The sequence below is a fragment of the Salvelinus fontinalis genome, chromosome 13 (assembly GCF_029448725.1).
Source record: "Salvelinus fontinalis isolate EN_2023a chromosome 13, ASM2944872v1, whole genome shotgun sequence".
Classification (NCBI taxonomy): Eukaryota; Metazoa; Chordata; class Actinopteri; order Salmoniformes; family Salmonidae; genus Salvelinus; species Salvelinus fontinalis.
In genome coordinates, this window is record NC_074677.1 from 16,530,366 (window position 1) to 16,548,573 (window position 18,208).

The following is an 18,208-nucleotide window of genomic DNA, read 5'->3' on the forward strand; positions in this document are numbered from 1 at the left end:
TGCAATGATCTGAAAACTGAGTATATCACTGTCCACAGGTCCAAAGGAAACGGGAGACTATGTAGGACTATTGAGATGCTACACTGTACTCTAGGCTGGGTATTGCATAGACCTATAGTTCATACCAAAAAGAGGGTGGGCATGCGTGCGTGTGAGAGGGAGAGAAAAAAAAAGATGCATGTGGCCACCAGATAGCGCCTTCCCCCTGTTAGGCTGTAATGTACACAATCTACAGGCAGGCAGTAGGTCTCCAGTAGCCTACTTATCAGTGAACTTTGCAACCAACCTTTGTTATTTGTTTCAAGTATAAATAGCGTATAGAACCGTCGGTCTCCCTTGATACTAGTCATACGATATCACTGATTTCGTTTTCACTGACAACAATGGGTTTATAGGCGAGGTAGCCAGAGAAGGTGTTTGGATTTTCATGAAAGGCTGGTAGAACTTGATCAACGCTTCACGATCCTTTGGTGTCAACTTTTAGGCATTAATGAAAGATTAATTCACTGAACTGGCTGGGTGAATGTGACCTTGCGCGTTTAGGAATACAAAGGAGAGCTCGTTGTCCAATCACATCTTGAAGAGCAGAATACCTTATGAATATGAATTATTATGGGTTCTGGGTAACCAATGGACCCTCTGGAAAAACCCGGGCATGCTAATTTACAATTGACAGCTACGGTATTGGAATCCAGCAACATCATTGAGCGAGCAGTAGGTATGGGTTCGGTTCTGCATACAATGGTTCGCAGCTGTATGCAAAGTTTACTGTCGCTACTTCGCTTTAAAACATGTATATCAAAACCAAAGAGTAAAGTGACTTTGAAATTAAATATGCAGACAATTTAGCCTCACTTTGATACTAGTAGGAAGGAACGGCCAACAGCTGAGAAACGATCAAAGCAGAGCCGAAGTGTAAGCACTCAGTCACTCTCAGCGAGGGAGAACGATGTACGGAGCGTTTTCTTTCCCAATGACAGCGGAGCGCAGTCGGAATAAGGAGCGCCTTGAGGCGAGTTTGGCCGGCCTGTGTGAGTTGGAGCTGCTGAAACAGAGGCATGAATGCCTGGTGCTCAGTGCCCTCTCCCTCGGGGACTCTGTCCCAGGACTCCCGGCATGGGGCGATGTCCAGCCGGCCCGGCCGGTTCCGGAGACAACCGTCTGTGCGTCAGACGACTTTAGTTATAGGCGCCATACGGTAAGACGACTTTCGTATTATTGTACTTAAAATGCATAAGTTACATATTTGATCGTAAGTAACTGTCATTTAGCCTATAGTTGTACATTTCTATAATTTGGTATTACTGCGTGTTCATGGAAAGCTGTAGACGGGGATTTGTTACGCGTTTAATGCTCTTGGAATGACGGCCATGAAATTATAAATCTATCCTATATAGCTAACCTATATAGAGTGGATCTGTGCCGAATAACGGTACCATCCGAAATGTGGACCAGACAGCCCCATACTGTGTGCCCGGAGCGCGCGTGACCATTTAAGGCAAACTTCGGTGCTTGGGTTTTTCATTCCATTGTCCCTTGACGCTGTTTCGAAAAAATAAAAGTATATCAGCATATCATATATTGTCTATATCGAGTTAGTGATAAATAATCCGTTGTTCTGAAAAGGTCGGACCGTGCCCACCACCATGTCGATCCTGGAGTTTTGTGTAGGCCTATAGTTGCTGTATTGTGTGGTAGTTTCCACCATTATTTGGGGCATCTGTCAATTATTTTTCCACTCAGTAGGCTAATAATAATATGATGAATAACATCTCAATATCTTTTATTGTGTTTGACTATTCCTATTTATTTATTTGATTATTTATCTTGGAATATTACATGCTATCCCTTGGCTGCATTTTTGAAGAGAATACCTGGGGTGCGATGTGGTTGGAGTGCTATATCCTTAATTGAAGTAGCCTTAATTAGGTTTGAGTAGCATAGTATGCGTAAAAACCCCAAAATTATATTTATAGCTAAATGGAGACCCTCTCATTTAAAATATTTGAACAGACATTTGTTCAATGGCCAAGCGCTGCACTTGATGCTAGTGTTGCTATCTCCTCATCATGGTATTAGGTGATCTTCATAACACAGAGATTACAACAGCATTGGCAACCTAAGTAAGGACCTAGGTAAGGACATTTTTTTGTAATTTTGCAGCAAGTATTATTTTCTCTATGGATGAAATTGGTGATGTGGGGATAACCTGGACATGCATGGCCTTGCACATTTGCTACGAAAATATTGATCCATATATTTTATGGTAAATACATTTACTTCCGCCGGCAATTAACTATCTAGTTTAACAATGAATTAACCTCTCTGGGATAGGGGGCAGTATTTTCACATCCGGATGAAAGCGTGCCCAAAGTAAACTGCCTGCTACTCAGGCCCAGAAGCTAGGATATGCATATAGTTAGATTTGGATAGAAAACACTCTGAAGTTTCTAAAACTGTTAGAATAATGTCTGTGAGTATAACAGAACTGACTTGGCAGGCGAAACCCCGAGCACAATCCATCCGGGGGGGGGGGATTTGAGTTCACTGTGTTTTCCAATAGGTTTCTATGGGAGACCTGATTTATTGGGGCCCAGATTGCAGTTCCTATGGCTTCCACTAGATGTCAACAGTCTTTAGAAATTGTTAGATGTTTTTCTTTTTTTAAATGAAGAAGTAGGGCTGTTCTTTGTAGGTGTCACTCTGAAGGGCTTTAGTCTTTTGTTGCGCGTGAACTGGAGCACACTTCACGTTGTTTTTATCCGGTATTAGAAACAGATTATTCCGTCTTAAATTTGATCTTTTATTTACATTTTAGGATACCTGAGGTTGGATTAGGATTTTTTTTTTTAAATGTTTGGACCAAGTTTACAGGTAACTTATTAGATACTTTGTAGTCATGTTGGGCAAGTTGGAACCGGTGTATTTCTGAATCAAACGCGCCAAATAAATTGACATTTCGGAATATAAAGAAGGAATTTATCAAACAAAACAGCTATTCATTGTGTCACTGAGACATTTGAGATTGCAAAAAGAAGATCTTCAAAGGTAAGGCATTTATTATATGGCTATTTCTGACTTTTGTGTCGCACCTGCCTCGTTGAAAAATTATTTTCATGTGTTTGTATGCGGGGCGCTGTCCTCAGATAATCTCATGGTTTGCTTTCGCCTTAAAGCCTTTTTGAAATCTGACACAGCGGCTGGATTAACAAGAATTGAAGCTTTAGTTTGATGTATTACATTTATATTTTTGTGAAGGTTGAATATTGATATTTCTGTAGTTTGGATTTGGCGCGCTACAATTTCACTGGATGTTGTCAAATCAATCCCGCTAACGGGATTCGAGCGGGATTCGCGCTTAAGGGATCCATAATTAATCCTGCTACATCTTTGCCTCCAGCATCAAGCGTGAAACTGTATGTAAATGCATCCTAAACTAAACGGTAGTCTAGCCTGGCTGCTCTCCATTTATTAGGCTACCTAGACTGAAAAACAACGCGCATGACATGCACACGACCCCTATAAAGAGGTCACTTTAAATCGGTGATAGATATAAGTGAGTGGCCTTTCTCTCGCTCTCTCTCTCTGTCGCTTCAGGCCAATGTGTGAACAATGGCCTCGGGTTAAATGGATATTGATAGGCCTACAGTTGGGCCATTGCTATTGTGTTGTGACACATTGATAACCTTTTGGACAATTTGGTTAGGCGTTAATGGTTAAAATATTGTTTTGGATTGTCTTCGTGGGTTTTGAACATTGTGTCAATACCCTCAAAATGTTAATTATGTGGACTAGCCATTATGACTATCTAATGATTTTATATGACTATTTTTACATAAAATAAAGATAGGGCCATGCATTTTACTGATTGATATTCAATTGAAGTTAATTGTTGGTCCTTGTCCCATCATGCTCTAGCGACTCCAGTCTAGAAACTCCTATGGCAGGCCGGGCACATGCACGTTGACACAGGCACGGGTTGTGCCTAGAAGGCCAGCATCCCGAAGTCGCCTCTTCACTGATGACGTTGAGACTGGTGTTTTGCGGGTACTAATTAATGAAGCTGCCAGTCAGGACTTGTGAGGCGTCTGTTTCTCAAACTAGACACTCTAATGTACATGTCCTCTTGCTCAGTTGTGCACCAGGGCCTCCCACTCCTCTTTCTAGTCTGGTTAGAGCCAGTTTGTGCAGTTCTGTGAAGGGAGTAGTACACAGCGTTGTACGAGATCTTCAGTTTCTTGGCAGTTTCTCGGTTGGAATAGCCTTCATTTCTCAGAAGAAGAATAGACTGACGAGTTCAAGAAGAAAGTTATTTGTTTCTGGCCATTTTGAGCCTGTAATCGAACCAACAAATGCTGATACTCAACTAATCTAAAGAAGGACAGTTTTATTGCTTCTTTAAATCAGCACAAATTTTCAGCTGTGCTAACATGATAACATAACAAAAGTGTTTTCTAATGATCAATTAGCCTTTTTAAAAGGATACACTTGGATTAGCTAACACAACATGCCATTGGAACACAGGAGTGAATGTTGCTGATAATGGGCCTCTGTACACCTATGTAGATATTCTATTAAAAATCATCCGTTTCCAGCTACAATAGTCATTTACAAGATTAACAATGTCTACACTGTATTTCTGATCAATCTGATGTTATTTTAATGGACAAAAAATTGGATTTTCTGTCAAAAACAAGGACATTTCTGAGTGACCCCAAACTTTTGAATGGTAGTATACAGTGGGGAGAACAAGTATTTGATACACTGGCGATTTTGCAGGTTTTCCTACTTACAAAGCATGTAGAGGTCTGTCATTTTTTATCATAGGTACACTTCAACTGTGAGAGACGGAATCTAAAATCCAGAAAATCACATTGTATGATTTTTAAGTAATTCATTTGCATTTTATTGCATGCCATAAGTATTTGATACATCAGAAAAGCAGAACTTAATATTTGGTACAGAAACCTTTGTTTGCAATTACAGAGATCATACGTTTCCTGTAGTTCTTGACCAGGTTTGCACACACTGCAGCAGGGATTTTGGCCCACTCCTCCATACAGACCTTCTCCAGATCCTTCAGGTTTCGGGGCTGTCGCTGGGCAATACGGGCTTTCAGCTCCCTCCAAAGATTTTCTATTGGGTTCAGGTCTGGAGACTGGCTAGGCCTCTCCAGGACCTTGAGATGCTTCTTACTGAGCCACTCTTTAGCTGCCCTGGCTGTGTGTTTCGGGTCGTTGTCATGCTGGAAGACCCAGCCACGACCCATCTTCAATGCTATTACTGAGGGAAGGAGGTTGTTGGCCAAGATCTCGCGATACATGGCCCCATCCATCCTCCCCTCAATACAGTGCAGTCGTCCTGTCCCCTTTGCAGAAAAGCATCCCCAAAGAATGATGTTTCCACCTCCATGCTTCACGGTTGGGATGGTGTTCTTGGGGTTGTACTCATCCTTCTTCTTCCTCCAAACACGGCGAGTGGAGTTTAGACCAAAAAGCTCTATTTTTGTCTCATCAGACCACATGATCTTCTCCCATTTCTCCTCTGGATCATCCAGATGGTCATTGGCCAACTTCAGACGGGCCTGGACATGCGCTGGCTTGAGCAGGGGGACCTTGCGTGCGCTGCAGGATTTTAATCCATGACGGCGTAGTGTGTTACTAATGGTTTTCTTTGAGACTGTGGTCCCAGCTCTCTTCAGGTCATTGACCAGGTCCTGCCGTGTAGTTCTGGGCTGATCCCTCACCTTCCTCGTGATCATTGATGCCCCACGAGGTGAAATCTTGCATAGAGCCCCAGACCGAGGGTGATTGACCGTCATCTTCAACTTCTTCCATTTTCTAATAATTGTGCCAACAGTTGTTGCCTTCTCACCAAGCTGCTTACCTATTGTCCTGTAGCCCATCCCAGCCTTGTGCAGGTCTACAATTTTATCCCTGATGTCCTTACACAGCTCTCTGGTCTTGGCCATTGTGGAGAGGTTGGAGTCTGTTTGATTGAGTGTGTGGACAGGTGTCTTTTATACAGGTAATGAGTTCAAACAGGTGCAGTTAATACAGGTAATGAGTGGAGAACAGGAGGGCTTCTTAAAGAAAAACTAACTACATCAGGAGACGTGGAGGAGGCCGTAGGAGGGCAACAACCCAGCAGCAGGACCGCTACCTCCGCCTTTGTGCAAGGAGGAGCACTGCCAGAGCCCTGCAAAATGACCTCCAGCAGGCCACAAATGTGCATGTGTCAGCATATGGTCTCACAAGGGGTCTGAGGATCTCATCTCGGTACCTAATGGCAGTCATGTGCTCACCAGAGGTAGCCTGGAGGGCTGGCCCCACAAAGAAATGCCACCCCACACCATGACTGACCCACCGCCAAACCGGTCATGCTAGAGGATGTTGCAGGCAGCAGAATGTTCTCCACGGCGTCTCCAGAGTCTGTCACGTCTGTCACATGTGCTCAGTGTGAACCTGCTTTCATCTGTGAAGAGCACAGGGCGCCAGTGGCAAATTTGCCAATCCTGGTGTTCTCTGGCAAATGCCAAACGTCCTGCACGGTGTTGGGCTGTAAGCACAACCCCCACCTGTGGACGTCGGGCCCTCATACCACCCTCATGGAGTCTGTTTCTGACCGTTTGAGCAGACACATGCACATTTGTGGCCTGCTGGAGGTCATTTTGCAGGGCTCTGGCAGTGCTCCTCCTGCTCCTCCTTGCACAAAGGCGGAGATAGCGGTCCTGCTGCTGGGTTGTTGCCCTCCTACGGCCTCGTCCACGTCTCCTGTGGTACTGGCCTGTCTCCTGGTAGCGCCTCCATGCTCTGGACACTACGCTGACAGACACAGCAAACCTTCTTGCCACAGCTCGCATTGATGTGCCATCCTGGATGAGCTGCACTACCTGAGCCACTTGTGTGGGTTGTAGACTCATGCTACCACTAGAGTGAAAGCACCGCTAGCATTCAAAAGTGACCAAAACATCAGCCAGGAAGCATAGGAACTGAGAAGTGGTCTGTGGTCACCACCTGCAGAACCACTCCTTTATTGGGGGTGTCTTGCCAATTGCCTATAATTTCCACCTTTTGTCTATTCCATTTGCACAAGAGCATGTGAAATGTATTGTCCATCAGTGTTGCTTCCTAAGTGGACAGTTTGATTTCACAGAAGTGTGATTGACTTGGAGTTACATTGTGTTGTTTAAGTGTTCCCTTTATTTTTTTGAGCAGTGTATATATTCTCAAAGAAACTACCGGTAGTTCGAAAAAATGTCCTCACATTTCTGTCATGCTTCTTTGTTTACAACTCCAAACACCTCGAGCCCCAGGTATTCAGCCAATCAGCGGCCGCCACTGACTGACAGGTAATTTCTGGAGCACAAATATTTGCACCAAGCAAAAGATTGACTATCATTCTGTCTTCAAATGCTTTCCTACCTAGATATGTTACGAATTCATCATTGGGCGCAGTTCTCCAATGAAAGAGGGATTCATTAAGCAAAGTATAGGCCAATCCATAGGAAATAATGATTTTGCCATTTAATCTCCTCCTCACACAAAGTGTGCATCCTAAATGATACCCTATTGCCTATATAGTGCACTACTTATGACCAGCACTTATGGGGCTCTGGTTGAAATTAGTGCACTATATAGGGCAAAGAGTACTATTTGGGACGTACAAAGCTGACCCTTTTCCGATAGCCTGCTCTAAGACCAGACCTCACATCTGCTGATTGTTAACTAAACAGTGCTTGATTCTCCCTCTGTAGTGGGATAAAGATAAGGCCAGGTGTAAGGTGTAAAGATAAGCTCAGGGCCAGGTATAAGGTTTTTTTTTTTTTTGTGTGTGTGTGTGTGTTTGTGTTTGTGTAGCCTCCAGTGTGTGTGTATTTTCACGCCTAGCTGTGTTGGGTTAACATTGTGGAGTGTCAGGCGAATGTGTGAACAGAGTCAAAGTGGGGGGTAAGTGAGAGACAGAATGTAGGTTGTTGTCAAGTCTCTCTTGTTGTGGGGTTTCTGGACAAGCTCTGGGGTGACAATAGGATCAGATTTGTATTTGTATTTATTATGGATCCCCATTAGCTGCTGCCAAAACAGCAGCTACTCTTCCTGGGGTCGTGCAAAATTTTGGCAGTTTATACAATTTTAAAACATTACAATACATTCACAGATTTCACAACACACTGTGTGCCCTCAGGTCCCTACTCCACCACTACCACATATCTACAGTACTAAATCCATGTGTATGTATTCCCATCCCCCATACCTAAACTTAACTATTAGTGGGGAAAATGCTAAACTCACCCAACGTATGCCTCTTGGAGTAACTTCACCCTAGTCCCTCTACACACAGTCCCTGGGATGAGGAGAGGGTGGAAGTGGATAGAAGCCCCTAACCACTGATGTAGGGTCAGATATTTTTCCTTCCCACTAATGGTGTCACGCCCTGATCTGTTTCACCTGTCCTTGTGCTTGTCTCCACCCCCCTCCAGGTGTTGCCCATCTTCCCCATTATCCCCTGGGTACTTATACCTATGTTTTCTGTCTGTGCCAGTTCCTTTTGTTCATTCAATCCTACCAGCGGTTTCCCTTTCTCCTGTCTTTGCTATAGTCCCTGTTTTCTAGTTTCCTGGTTTTGACCTTTCCTGCCTGCCCTGACTTTGAGCCTGCCTGCCATCCTGTACCTTTGCCTCTACTCTGGATTACTGACCTCTGCCTGACCTGACCCTGAGCCCGCCTGCTGTTCCGGTGCCTTACACCCTCTCTGGATCATTGACCCCTGCCTGCTTGACCTGTAGTTTTCCCACCCCTGTTTAAAGAATAAACATTTGTTTCTTCAACACTGTCTGCACCTGGGTCATACCTTAAAATGTGATAAATCGTTTATATAAGGAGGTAAGGTTATCTGATCCTAGATCTGTGGCTAAGGACAACCTCGATTTTGTACCCCACATCATCTCCGACCCCCTGAAAATAACCCCCATGTTGGCTTCTTTCCACCACCACAAAGCGCCACGGAAGCCGACTACCAACCTCCGTACCCAGCTTCGGTGCTCCCTGCTGGGCTTCGCTGAGCAGAGGGTTGGCCTGTCTTCCCTTCTGGGAGTTTGAGGATCCAGCAGGGGCATAATTAGCCATGCTCAGTGCTGAGGGACGCTGTTAGCGGTTGTTAGTGGTTAGCTGCAGCGCAGGCTGTTAATAATTGATGGGAACAAAAGACTTAATTGCACAGGAATCCTGCCTGAGGAGAGACATGAGTGAGAAGCTAGGGATGAGGAGTGTGCGTGTAGACTCGTGTGTGGGTGTATTATAGCTGGGTAGAAAGGGAGTTGTAATGTAGTGCTGGTGTCTATCTGTTAGGGTGAGTTTTTTGGTGTTGTGAGAGGGCTGGATAATTCATCCAGAGAGATGGAGATGCCCGTGGAGATTGATTGATTGAGTGCTGCTCTAAGGCAACTCTTTTCTGAGTCAAGATCACGTTCTGAGTCAAAATTCAAGCCGAGATCTACCGCTCAGATTTTTTTTAACACGTAAGCCTATGCAACATTAACCAATTAAAAACAGTTCTGTAGCAATGAGGTTTGTGCAGTAAGCTATAGGCCCAATACGTTATCACTGCATATTGGCTATGCTTGAATTGTCCTGCCAATGTTGTTCTTCTCAGACCATTTTGAAATGACAGTGCCTTCGGAAAGTATTCAGACACCTTGACTTTTTCCACATTTTGTTACGTTACAGCCTTATTCTAAAATGTATTAAATAGTTTTTCCCCCTCATAAATTTACACACAATACCATATAATGACAAAGCAAAAACTGGTTTTCAAAAATGTTTGCTAATTTATAAAATAAATTACTGAAATAATAAATTTGCATAACTATTCAGACCGCTTACTCAGTACTTTGTTGAAGCACCATTGCCAGCGATTTATAGCATTGATTCTTCTTGGGTACAAGCTTGGCACACCTGTATTTGGGGAGTTTCTCCCATTCTTCTCTGCAGATCCTCTCAAGCTCTGGCAGGTTGGATGGGGAGAGTTGCTGCACAGCTATTTTCAGGTCTCCAGAAATGTTCGATTGGATTCAAGTCCGGCTATGGATGGGCTACTCAAGGACATTCAGAGACTTGTCCCGAAGCCACTACTGCATTGCTTTGGTTGTGTGCTTTGGGTCATTGTCCTGTTGGAAGGTGAACCTTCACCCCAATCTGAGGTTGTGAGCACTCTGGAGCAGGTTTTCATCAAGGATCTCTCTGTACTTTTCTCCGTTCATCTTTGCCTCTATCCTGACTAGTCTCCCAGTCCCTGTCTCTGAAAAACATCCCCACCTCATGATGCTACCACCACCATGCTTCATTGTGGAGATGGTGCCAGGTTTTCTCCAGACGTGACGCTTGGCATTCAGAATCGTTAGGTGCCTTTGGCAAACTCCAAGCGGGCTGTCATGTGCCTTTTACTGAGGAGTGGCTTCTGTCTGGTCACTACCATAAAGGCCTGATTTGGTGGAGTGCTGCAGAGATGGTTGTCCTTCTGGAAGGTTCTCCCATCTCCACAGAGGAACTCTGGAGCTCTGTCAGAGTGACCATCGGGTTCTTGGTCGCCCCCCTGACCAAGATCCTTCTCCCCCGATTGCTCAGTTTGACAGGGCGGCTATCTCTAGGAAGAGTCATGGTGGTTCCAAACTTCTTCCATTTAAGAATGATGGAGGCCACTGTGTTCTTTGGGACCTTCAATGCTGCAAAAATGATTTGGTACCCTTCCCCAGATCTGTGCCTCGACACAATCCTGTCTCGGAGCTCTACGGACAATTCCTTCATCCTCATGGCATGGTTTTTGCTCTGACATGCACTGTCAACTGTGGGAAAATCATTTCCAAATCATGTCCAATCAATTGAATTTTCCACAGATGGACTCAAATGAAGTTGTAGAAACATCTCAAGAATGATCAATGGAAACAGGATGCACCTGAGGTCAATTTTGAGTCTCATTGCAAAGGGGCTGAATACTTATGTAAATAAGGAATTTCTGTTTTTTATTTGTAATACATTTGCAAATATTTCTAAAAACCTGTTTTCGCTTTGTCATTATGGGGTATTGTGTGTAGAATGCTGAAGATTTTATTTATTTAATACATTTTAGGGCTCCCAAGTGGCACAGCGGTCTAAGCCACTGCATCTCAGTGCAAGAGGCGTCACTATAGTACTTGGTTCGAATCCAGGCTGTATCACATCCATCCGTAATTGGGAGTCCCATAGGGCGGCGAACAATTGGCTGTAATGTAACAAAATGTGGAAAAAGTCAAGGGGTCTGAATACTTTCCGAAGGCACTGTTTGAATTGCCCTGCCATTTTGAAATTATATTTTTTAAATGTAGGTATATGATCACACTGGTAATAGATCATTTGTTGTATTACTTGTGAGGCACAGCTGAGTGAGCATAATCATTTTTTTTAAATTCTGGACTGATGTCTTGCTTCTGTGGAGGGAGGGAGCAGTGGTGAGGCTGCCTCTCACCTGACTCACAGTCCCTCTGCCCTCCTTCCCTCCGCTGAGAAAAGGGGACACAGTCTTCCAGCTCATTGCAAAACTCAAGTCGCATTGCATTATTTATGCCTCATGCACCAATTCATGTTGTTACTCTATGACCAGAGAAAGTGAAATATTCCTCAATATTAAAAAAGACACAAGATACTAATAATAACAACGCAAACTTATCTAACTACTGCTATACTCATTCATTGCACCTGCAGTGCTGGTTATAGCGTGAGTGAAAGTAGGTAGAACACACATTTTATGGCTACTAAAGGAGCAACGCCGCTATTGGGTACGCAGTCAGAATGCCTGAGTGTGATCAACCTTTCTTCACGTCCCATCACCACTTCTTTCGTCCCCACTGCATCATGTAATGACTTTGACACCACAATAGAGTTTTAGAAATGATTTAGTACATTGAGACTTAGGGAGTCTAAATGTGTCAAGCATGGGTGAGACGAGTGTTCAGACACAATAGAGAATGACATTTCCCACAGAACGAATACCCCTTTTCGAGCCAAATCCACCTTTTGTCTGCCCAGATACAGAAATCCCTCTCTAGAAACATACTGCAGATTGGTGGAAAAAGATGTCTCTGATTCTGAATAAATAACAAGAATACAGAGTCTACAATAATCTCCCTAAAGAACAGAGACAAGCGTTGGATGATTAAAAAATGATTCCACTTTGATAGGGCGTAATGCTGATAAGAGCGGAGCCGTGGTGTTGTTAAACCGTGATGACTATGTGAATGAGATCCGGGGACAATTGAACACTACCACTTTCTATCAGAAATTGTCACGTGACCCCACAGCACTGTTCAAAGATAACATTCACTGCAAGCTGAAGTCTCTTGTGGAAAGGTGAGACATTATGCAAAAAGAATATGAGAATATGAAAGTAGACTATACAATCAGGAGCATTATTCATGCCTTACCAAAAATCCACAAACGATTGGATAAGCCACCAGGGAGACCTATTGTGGCCTCCATTGGCTCATTGACTGAAAATATTTCTGCTTTTGTGTCAGCTCGACTGGTTGATTACCACGGCTCTCAGGGGATCGCTGTGTCTTGCTTTCAATCGCACTCTCTCTCACTCTGTCGCTCTCACTATTTCTCTGTCTCTCTCTCTGTCTCTCTCTCTCTCTGTCTCTTTCTGTGTCTCTCTCACGCTCTCTATGTATAACTCACTCAATCTCTCTCTCTGTCAATTCAAGAGGCTTTATTGGCATGGGAAACATATGTTTACATTGCCAAAGTAAGTGAAATAAACAATAAAAAATGAACGGTAAACATTACACTCACAAAAGTTCCAAAATAATAAAGACATTTAAAATGTCCTATTATGTCTATATACAGTGTTGTAATGATGTGCAAATAGTTCAAATACAAAAGAGAAAATAAATAAAAATATATATACGTTGTATTTACAATTGTTCTTCACTGGTTGCCCTTGTGGCAACAGGTCAAAAATCTTGCAGCTGTGATCACTCAATAGATATGGGAGTTTATCAAAATTGGATTCGTTTTTTCAAATTCTTTGTTGGTCTGTGTAATCTTAGAGAAATATGTGTCTAATATGCTCATACATTTGGCAGGAGGTTAGGAAGTGCAGCTCAGTTTCCACCTCATTTTGTGGGCAGTGTGCACATGGCCTGTCTGCTCTTGAAAGCCAGGTCTGCCTATGGCGACCTTTCTCAATAGCAAAGCTATGCTCACTGAGTCGGTACATAGTCAAAGATTTTATTAATTTTGGATCAGTCATAGTGGCCAGCTATTCTGCCACTGTGTATTCTCTGTTTAGGGCCAAATAGCATTCTAGTTTGCTCATTTTTTTTGTTAATTCTTTCCAATGTGTCAAGTAATTATCTTTTTGTTTTCTCATGATTTGTTTGGGTCTAATTGTGTTGCTGTCCTGGGGCTCTGTGGGGTTTGTTTGTCTTTGTGAACAGAGCCCCAGGACTAGCTTACTTAAGGGACTCTTCTCCAGGTTCATCTCTCTGTAGGTGATGGCTTTGTTATGAAAGGTTTGGGCATCACTTCCTTTTAGGTGGTTATAGAATTTAACGGCTCTTTTCTGGATTTTGATAATTAGCGGGTATCGGCTTGCATTATTTGGTGTTTTACATTGTACACAGAGGATATTTTTGCAGAATTCTGCATGCAGAGTCTCAATTTGGTGTTTGCCCCATGTTGTGAATTATTGGTTAGTGAGCAGACCCCAGACCTCACAACCATAAAGTGCAATGGGTTCTATAACTGATTCAAGTATTTTTAGCCAGATCCAAATTGGTATGTCAAATTTTATGTTCCTTTTGATGGCACAGAATGCCCTTCTTGCCTTGTCTCTCAGATCGTTGACAGCTTTGTGGAAGTTACCTGTGGCGCTGATGTTTAGGCCAAGGTATGTATCATTTTTTGTGTGCTCTAGGGCAACAGTGTCTAGATGGAATTTGTATTCGTGGTCCTGGCAACTGGACCTTTTTTGGAACACCATCATTTTTGTCTTACTGAGATTTACTGTCAGGGCCCAGGTCTGACAGAATCTTTGCAGAAGATCTAGGTGCTGCTGTAGGTGCTCCTTGGTTGGTGACAGAAGCACCAGATTATCAGCAAACAGTAGACATTTGACTTCAGATTCTAGTAGGGTGAGGCTGGGTGCTGCAGACTTCTAGTGCCATCACCAATTCGTTGATACGTATATACACTACCATTCAAAAGTTTGGGGTCACTCAGAAACATCAAATTTATCAGAAATACAGTGTAGACATTGTTAATGTTGTACATGACTATTGTAGCTGGAAACGGATGATTTTTAATGGAATATCTACATAGGCGTACAGAGGCCCATTATCAGCAACCATCACTCCTGTGTTCCAATGGCACGTTGTGTTAGCTAATCCAAGTGTATCCTTTTAAAAAGGCTAATTGATCATTAGAAAACACTTTTGCAATTATGTTAACACAGCTGAAAATTTGTGCTGATTTAAAGAAGCAATAAAACTGGCCTTCTTTAGATTAGTTGAGTATCAGCATTCGTTGGTTCGATTACAGGCTCAAAAGGGCCAGAAACAAATAACTTTCTTCTTGAACTCGTCAGTCTATTCTTGTTCTTAGAAATGAAGGCTATTCCATGTGAGAAATTGCCAAGAAACTGAAGATCTCGTACAGCTCTGTGCACTACTCCCTTCACAGAACAGCGCAAACTGGCTCTAACCAGAATAGAAAGAGGAGTGGGAGGCCCTGGTGCACAACTGAGCAAGAGGACATGTACATTAGAGTGTCTAGTTTGAGAAACAGACGCCTCACAAGTCCTGACTGGCAGCTTCATTAAATAGTACCCGCAAAACACCAATCTCATCGTCAACAGTGAAGAGGCGACTTCGGGATGCTGGCCTGCTAGGCAGAGTTGCAAAGAAAAAGCCATATCTCAGACAATCAATTAAAATATTAAGATGGGCAAAAGAACACAGACACTGGAAAGAGGAACTCTGCCTAGAAGGCCAACGTCCCGGAGTCGCATCAATTTGATGTTATTTTAATGGACAATAAATTAGCTTTTCTTTCAAAAACAAGGACATTTCTAAGTGACCCCAAACTTTTGAACGGTAGTGTATGTTAATGAGGGTGGGGATTAAGCTGCATCCCTGTCTCACCCCCTTGTGCTGCCACACATTTCTTTCCACAGGACATCAAGCAAAGTTGGTGAAGCCGAATGTTCTGAATAGACAACAGTAATATCGAAAACTGGAACAAAAAGCAAATTGTCTAAAATTGGAGTGGAGTGGCCTCAAACTCTTCACGGAGCAGCCTGTTAATTACAAAAAAAACTGCGAAAGCTTTGTATTGAAGTGGGATTGCACATTTTAAAACTCATGCTTACATCTTCGGTCATCGTGTGAAAGACGCATCATTAAAAACATTTGTAAACAACTGACTGCAGTTCAGAGCCAACCTGGATACTGAGGAGATCCTGAGGGAAATCGACGAGCATCAACAGCTTCATGCTATAGAGGAACAACATACTCCATCCTGGAAAGATCCGGCTACTGTACCTCACAGAATAACTCTAACCCAACAAAAAAAAAGAAAGACAGATTCATCTACAGACATGGATGATTTACTTGGTAGAGGCTAGTGCTCTTGCTGGAATCCATGCAACACAAATTGTGTTTGTAGGTAGCAGGGCTGAGGGGAAGTTTGGAGTTTAGCCAGTGTGTAATTCTCACGCTCCAAGGAGAGAACAAGGCACTCACAGCCAAGGCTAAAATCCCTCGATTCCAACATGGATTGTCTACTCAGGGAAAACAGGGTGATAAGTGGGTCGCTACTAGACATACAAACCCGGAGCATGTGTGAAAATCTACTATTTTCTGGGATTCCTGAGGACTCATCCAATAATCCAGAGGGGGCGATCAGCGAGTTCATGCAATCCGCTTTGAAACTTCCTCTAGACACTGTAAACAAGGTTGTTTTCCACTAGGGTTGCACATTTTGGTGAATGTTCAGAGGTGGAAACTTTCCGTGGGAAGAAATGGGAATAAACGGGAATATATGGCAATTAACGGAAATATATGCAAATTAATATTAATACCATTTAAATGTAGATGTTTTTTGAATTGGATATATTTACCATACCACATGGAGACAAACATGAACATTTTACCTTATCATAAGTAGAAATAATTGCAAATGATTAAATTCTTCCAATAGAAATAAAAAAAACTATTTATGAATTGAACTTTAATTAAATGAATTGACTCTTCACATGGGATGATTTCACTGAACAACAAAAGAAAGGGAATATTGAATGTTCCCCAATGATCCATCGCATTTCCCAAAAACGTTTTCAACATACATCTGTATAATGATAGTCTAGAAACTAAAGCTTTGGTTGTCTTCCTCTCAGGCTTCCATGTCTTCTCCCTGGACCTCCTCAATGTCCACCTCTTGAACATCAGAATCTGAGGCCTCATCTTCACTGTCGCTTTCCAACCTTGTTGATGATGGCTCGTTGTCAGGCTCAAAAAGCCTCAAATTTACCCAGATTGCCACCAATTTTTCAAACCTTGTATTGGTCAGCCTCTTGCTTGCTTTGGTGTGTGTGTTCCCAAACAAGGACCAGTTGCGCTCTGAGGCGGCTGATGTTGGTGGGTTTTGGAGGATAATGGAGGCAACGGGAAAGAGCCTCAGATCCGCAAAGTCCCTTCCTCCAGGTGGCTGATGAGATATGTTGGCACGACTGCCATATTGCATCTCCATCCCAAAGCCCTTGCTTGGAAGTGTACTTCGCCAGACTGCCAAGAACCTTGCCCTCATCCAGGCCAAGGTAGTGAGATACGGTAGTGATGACACCATAGGCCTTGTTGATCTCTGCACCAGACAGGATGCTCATGTCAGCATACTTGGGGTCCAACATGTACGCTGTGGCGTGTATGGGCTTCAGGCAGAAGTCTTCACGCTTTTTGATGTTTTTCAGAACTGCAGTTTCCTCTGCTTGGAGCAACAGTGAAGTGGGCAAATGTATGCATGCACAGGCAGACTGTGATATCGGCAGACTGTGATATGGCCATTTCTTGGAGAGACTTCTTCCCCTCCAGGAGACTGGCAAACATGATGACAACACCACCTCAACAGGTGTTGCTGGGCAGCTTCAATGTGGTGCTCTTATTCTTCTCACTTTGCATGTGGAGGTAGATTGCTGCTATAACTTGATGACCCTTCACATACCTAACCATTTCCTTGGCTCTCTTGTAGAGTGTATCCATTGTTTTCAGTGCCACGATGTCCTTGAGGAGCAGATTCAATGTATGAACAGCACAGACAATGGGTGTGATGTGAGGGGAGGACTCCTCCACTTTAGACCAAGCATCCTTCATGTTCGCATCATTGTCTGTCACCAGTGCAAATACCATCTGTGGTCCAAGGTCATTGATGACAGCCTTCAGCTCATCTGCAATGTAGAGACCGGTGTGTCTGTTGTCCCTTGTGTCTGTGCTCTTATAGAATACTGGTTGAGGGGTGGAGATGTAGTTAATTATTCCTTGCCCACGAACATTCAACCACCCATCAGAGGATTGCAATACAGTCTGCTTTCTCTATGATTTACTTGACCTTCTCTTGAACTCTGCATCCAGCAAATTAGTAGATAAAGCATGTATGGTTTGGAGGGGTGTATGCTGGGCGAAGAACATTCAGAAATCTCTTCCAATACACATTGCCTGTGAGCATCAGAGGTGAACCAGTTGCATACACAGCTCGAGAAAGACATTCATCAGCATTTCTCTGAATACGTTACTCCATTGTGTCAAAATAACTTCTGATTCCAGGAGGACCATCTATAAGTTGTCATTCATAATTTTCACCTCGAATAGAAGTAGAGGGACTTTTGTCAGAGGTTGCTTGTTGTGAGCGCTGAGGGAACTTTATGCACTTGGCCAGATGATTCTGATTATCTTTGTTGCGTTCTTTATAAAAGATTTGGCACAGTATTTGCAAATGTACACAGCTTTTCCTTCTACATTAGCTGCAGTGAAATGTCTCCACACATCAGATTTTCCTGGCATTTTCCTGTAAAGGTTAGAAAACAATGAGTAAAAATGTTTGTAAATACAATTCCAGGTACATATGAATAGTTAAGCAGTTAGATTAAACAACTCCTTTGTAAGATAAATGTTTTAAAATTTAAC

The 18,208-nt window shown here is 43.1% G+C and overlaps 1 protein-coding gene across 2 annotated transcripts in view; it reads left to right on the forward strand.

Annotated features, from left to right (window-relative positions):
* The first annotated feature begins 318 nt into the window (after positions 1 to 318).
* The window catches only part of LOC129868166 (dapper 1-like), a 35,057-nt gene continuing 17,167 nt past the window's right edge, over positions 319 to 18,208 (forward strand). The window contains exon 1 of one of the 2 annotated variants that reach the window (XM_055941872.1): positions 319 to 1,198. In XM_055941872.1, coding sequence (XP_055797847.1) covers positions 950 to 1,198 — 249 coding nt within the window. In that variant the 5' untranslated portion in view covers positions 319 to 949. The remainder of the gene's footprint in view (positions 1,199 to 18,208) is intronic. The other variant, XM_055941873.1, reaches the window with a different exon arrangement.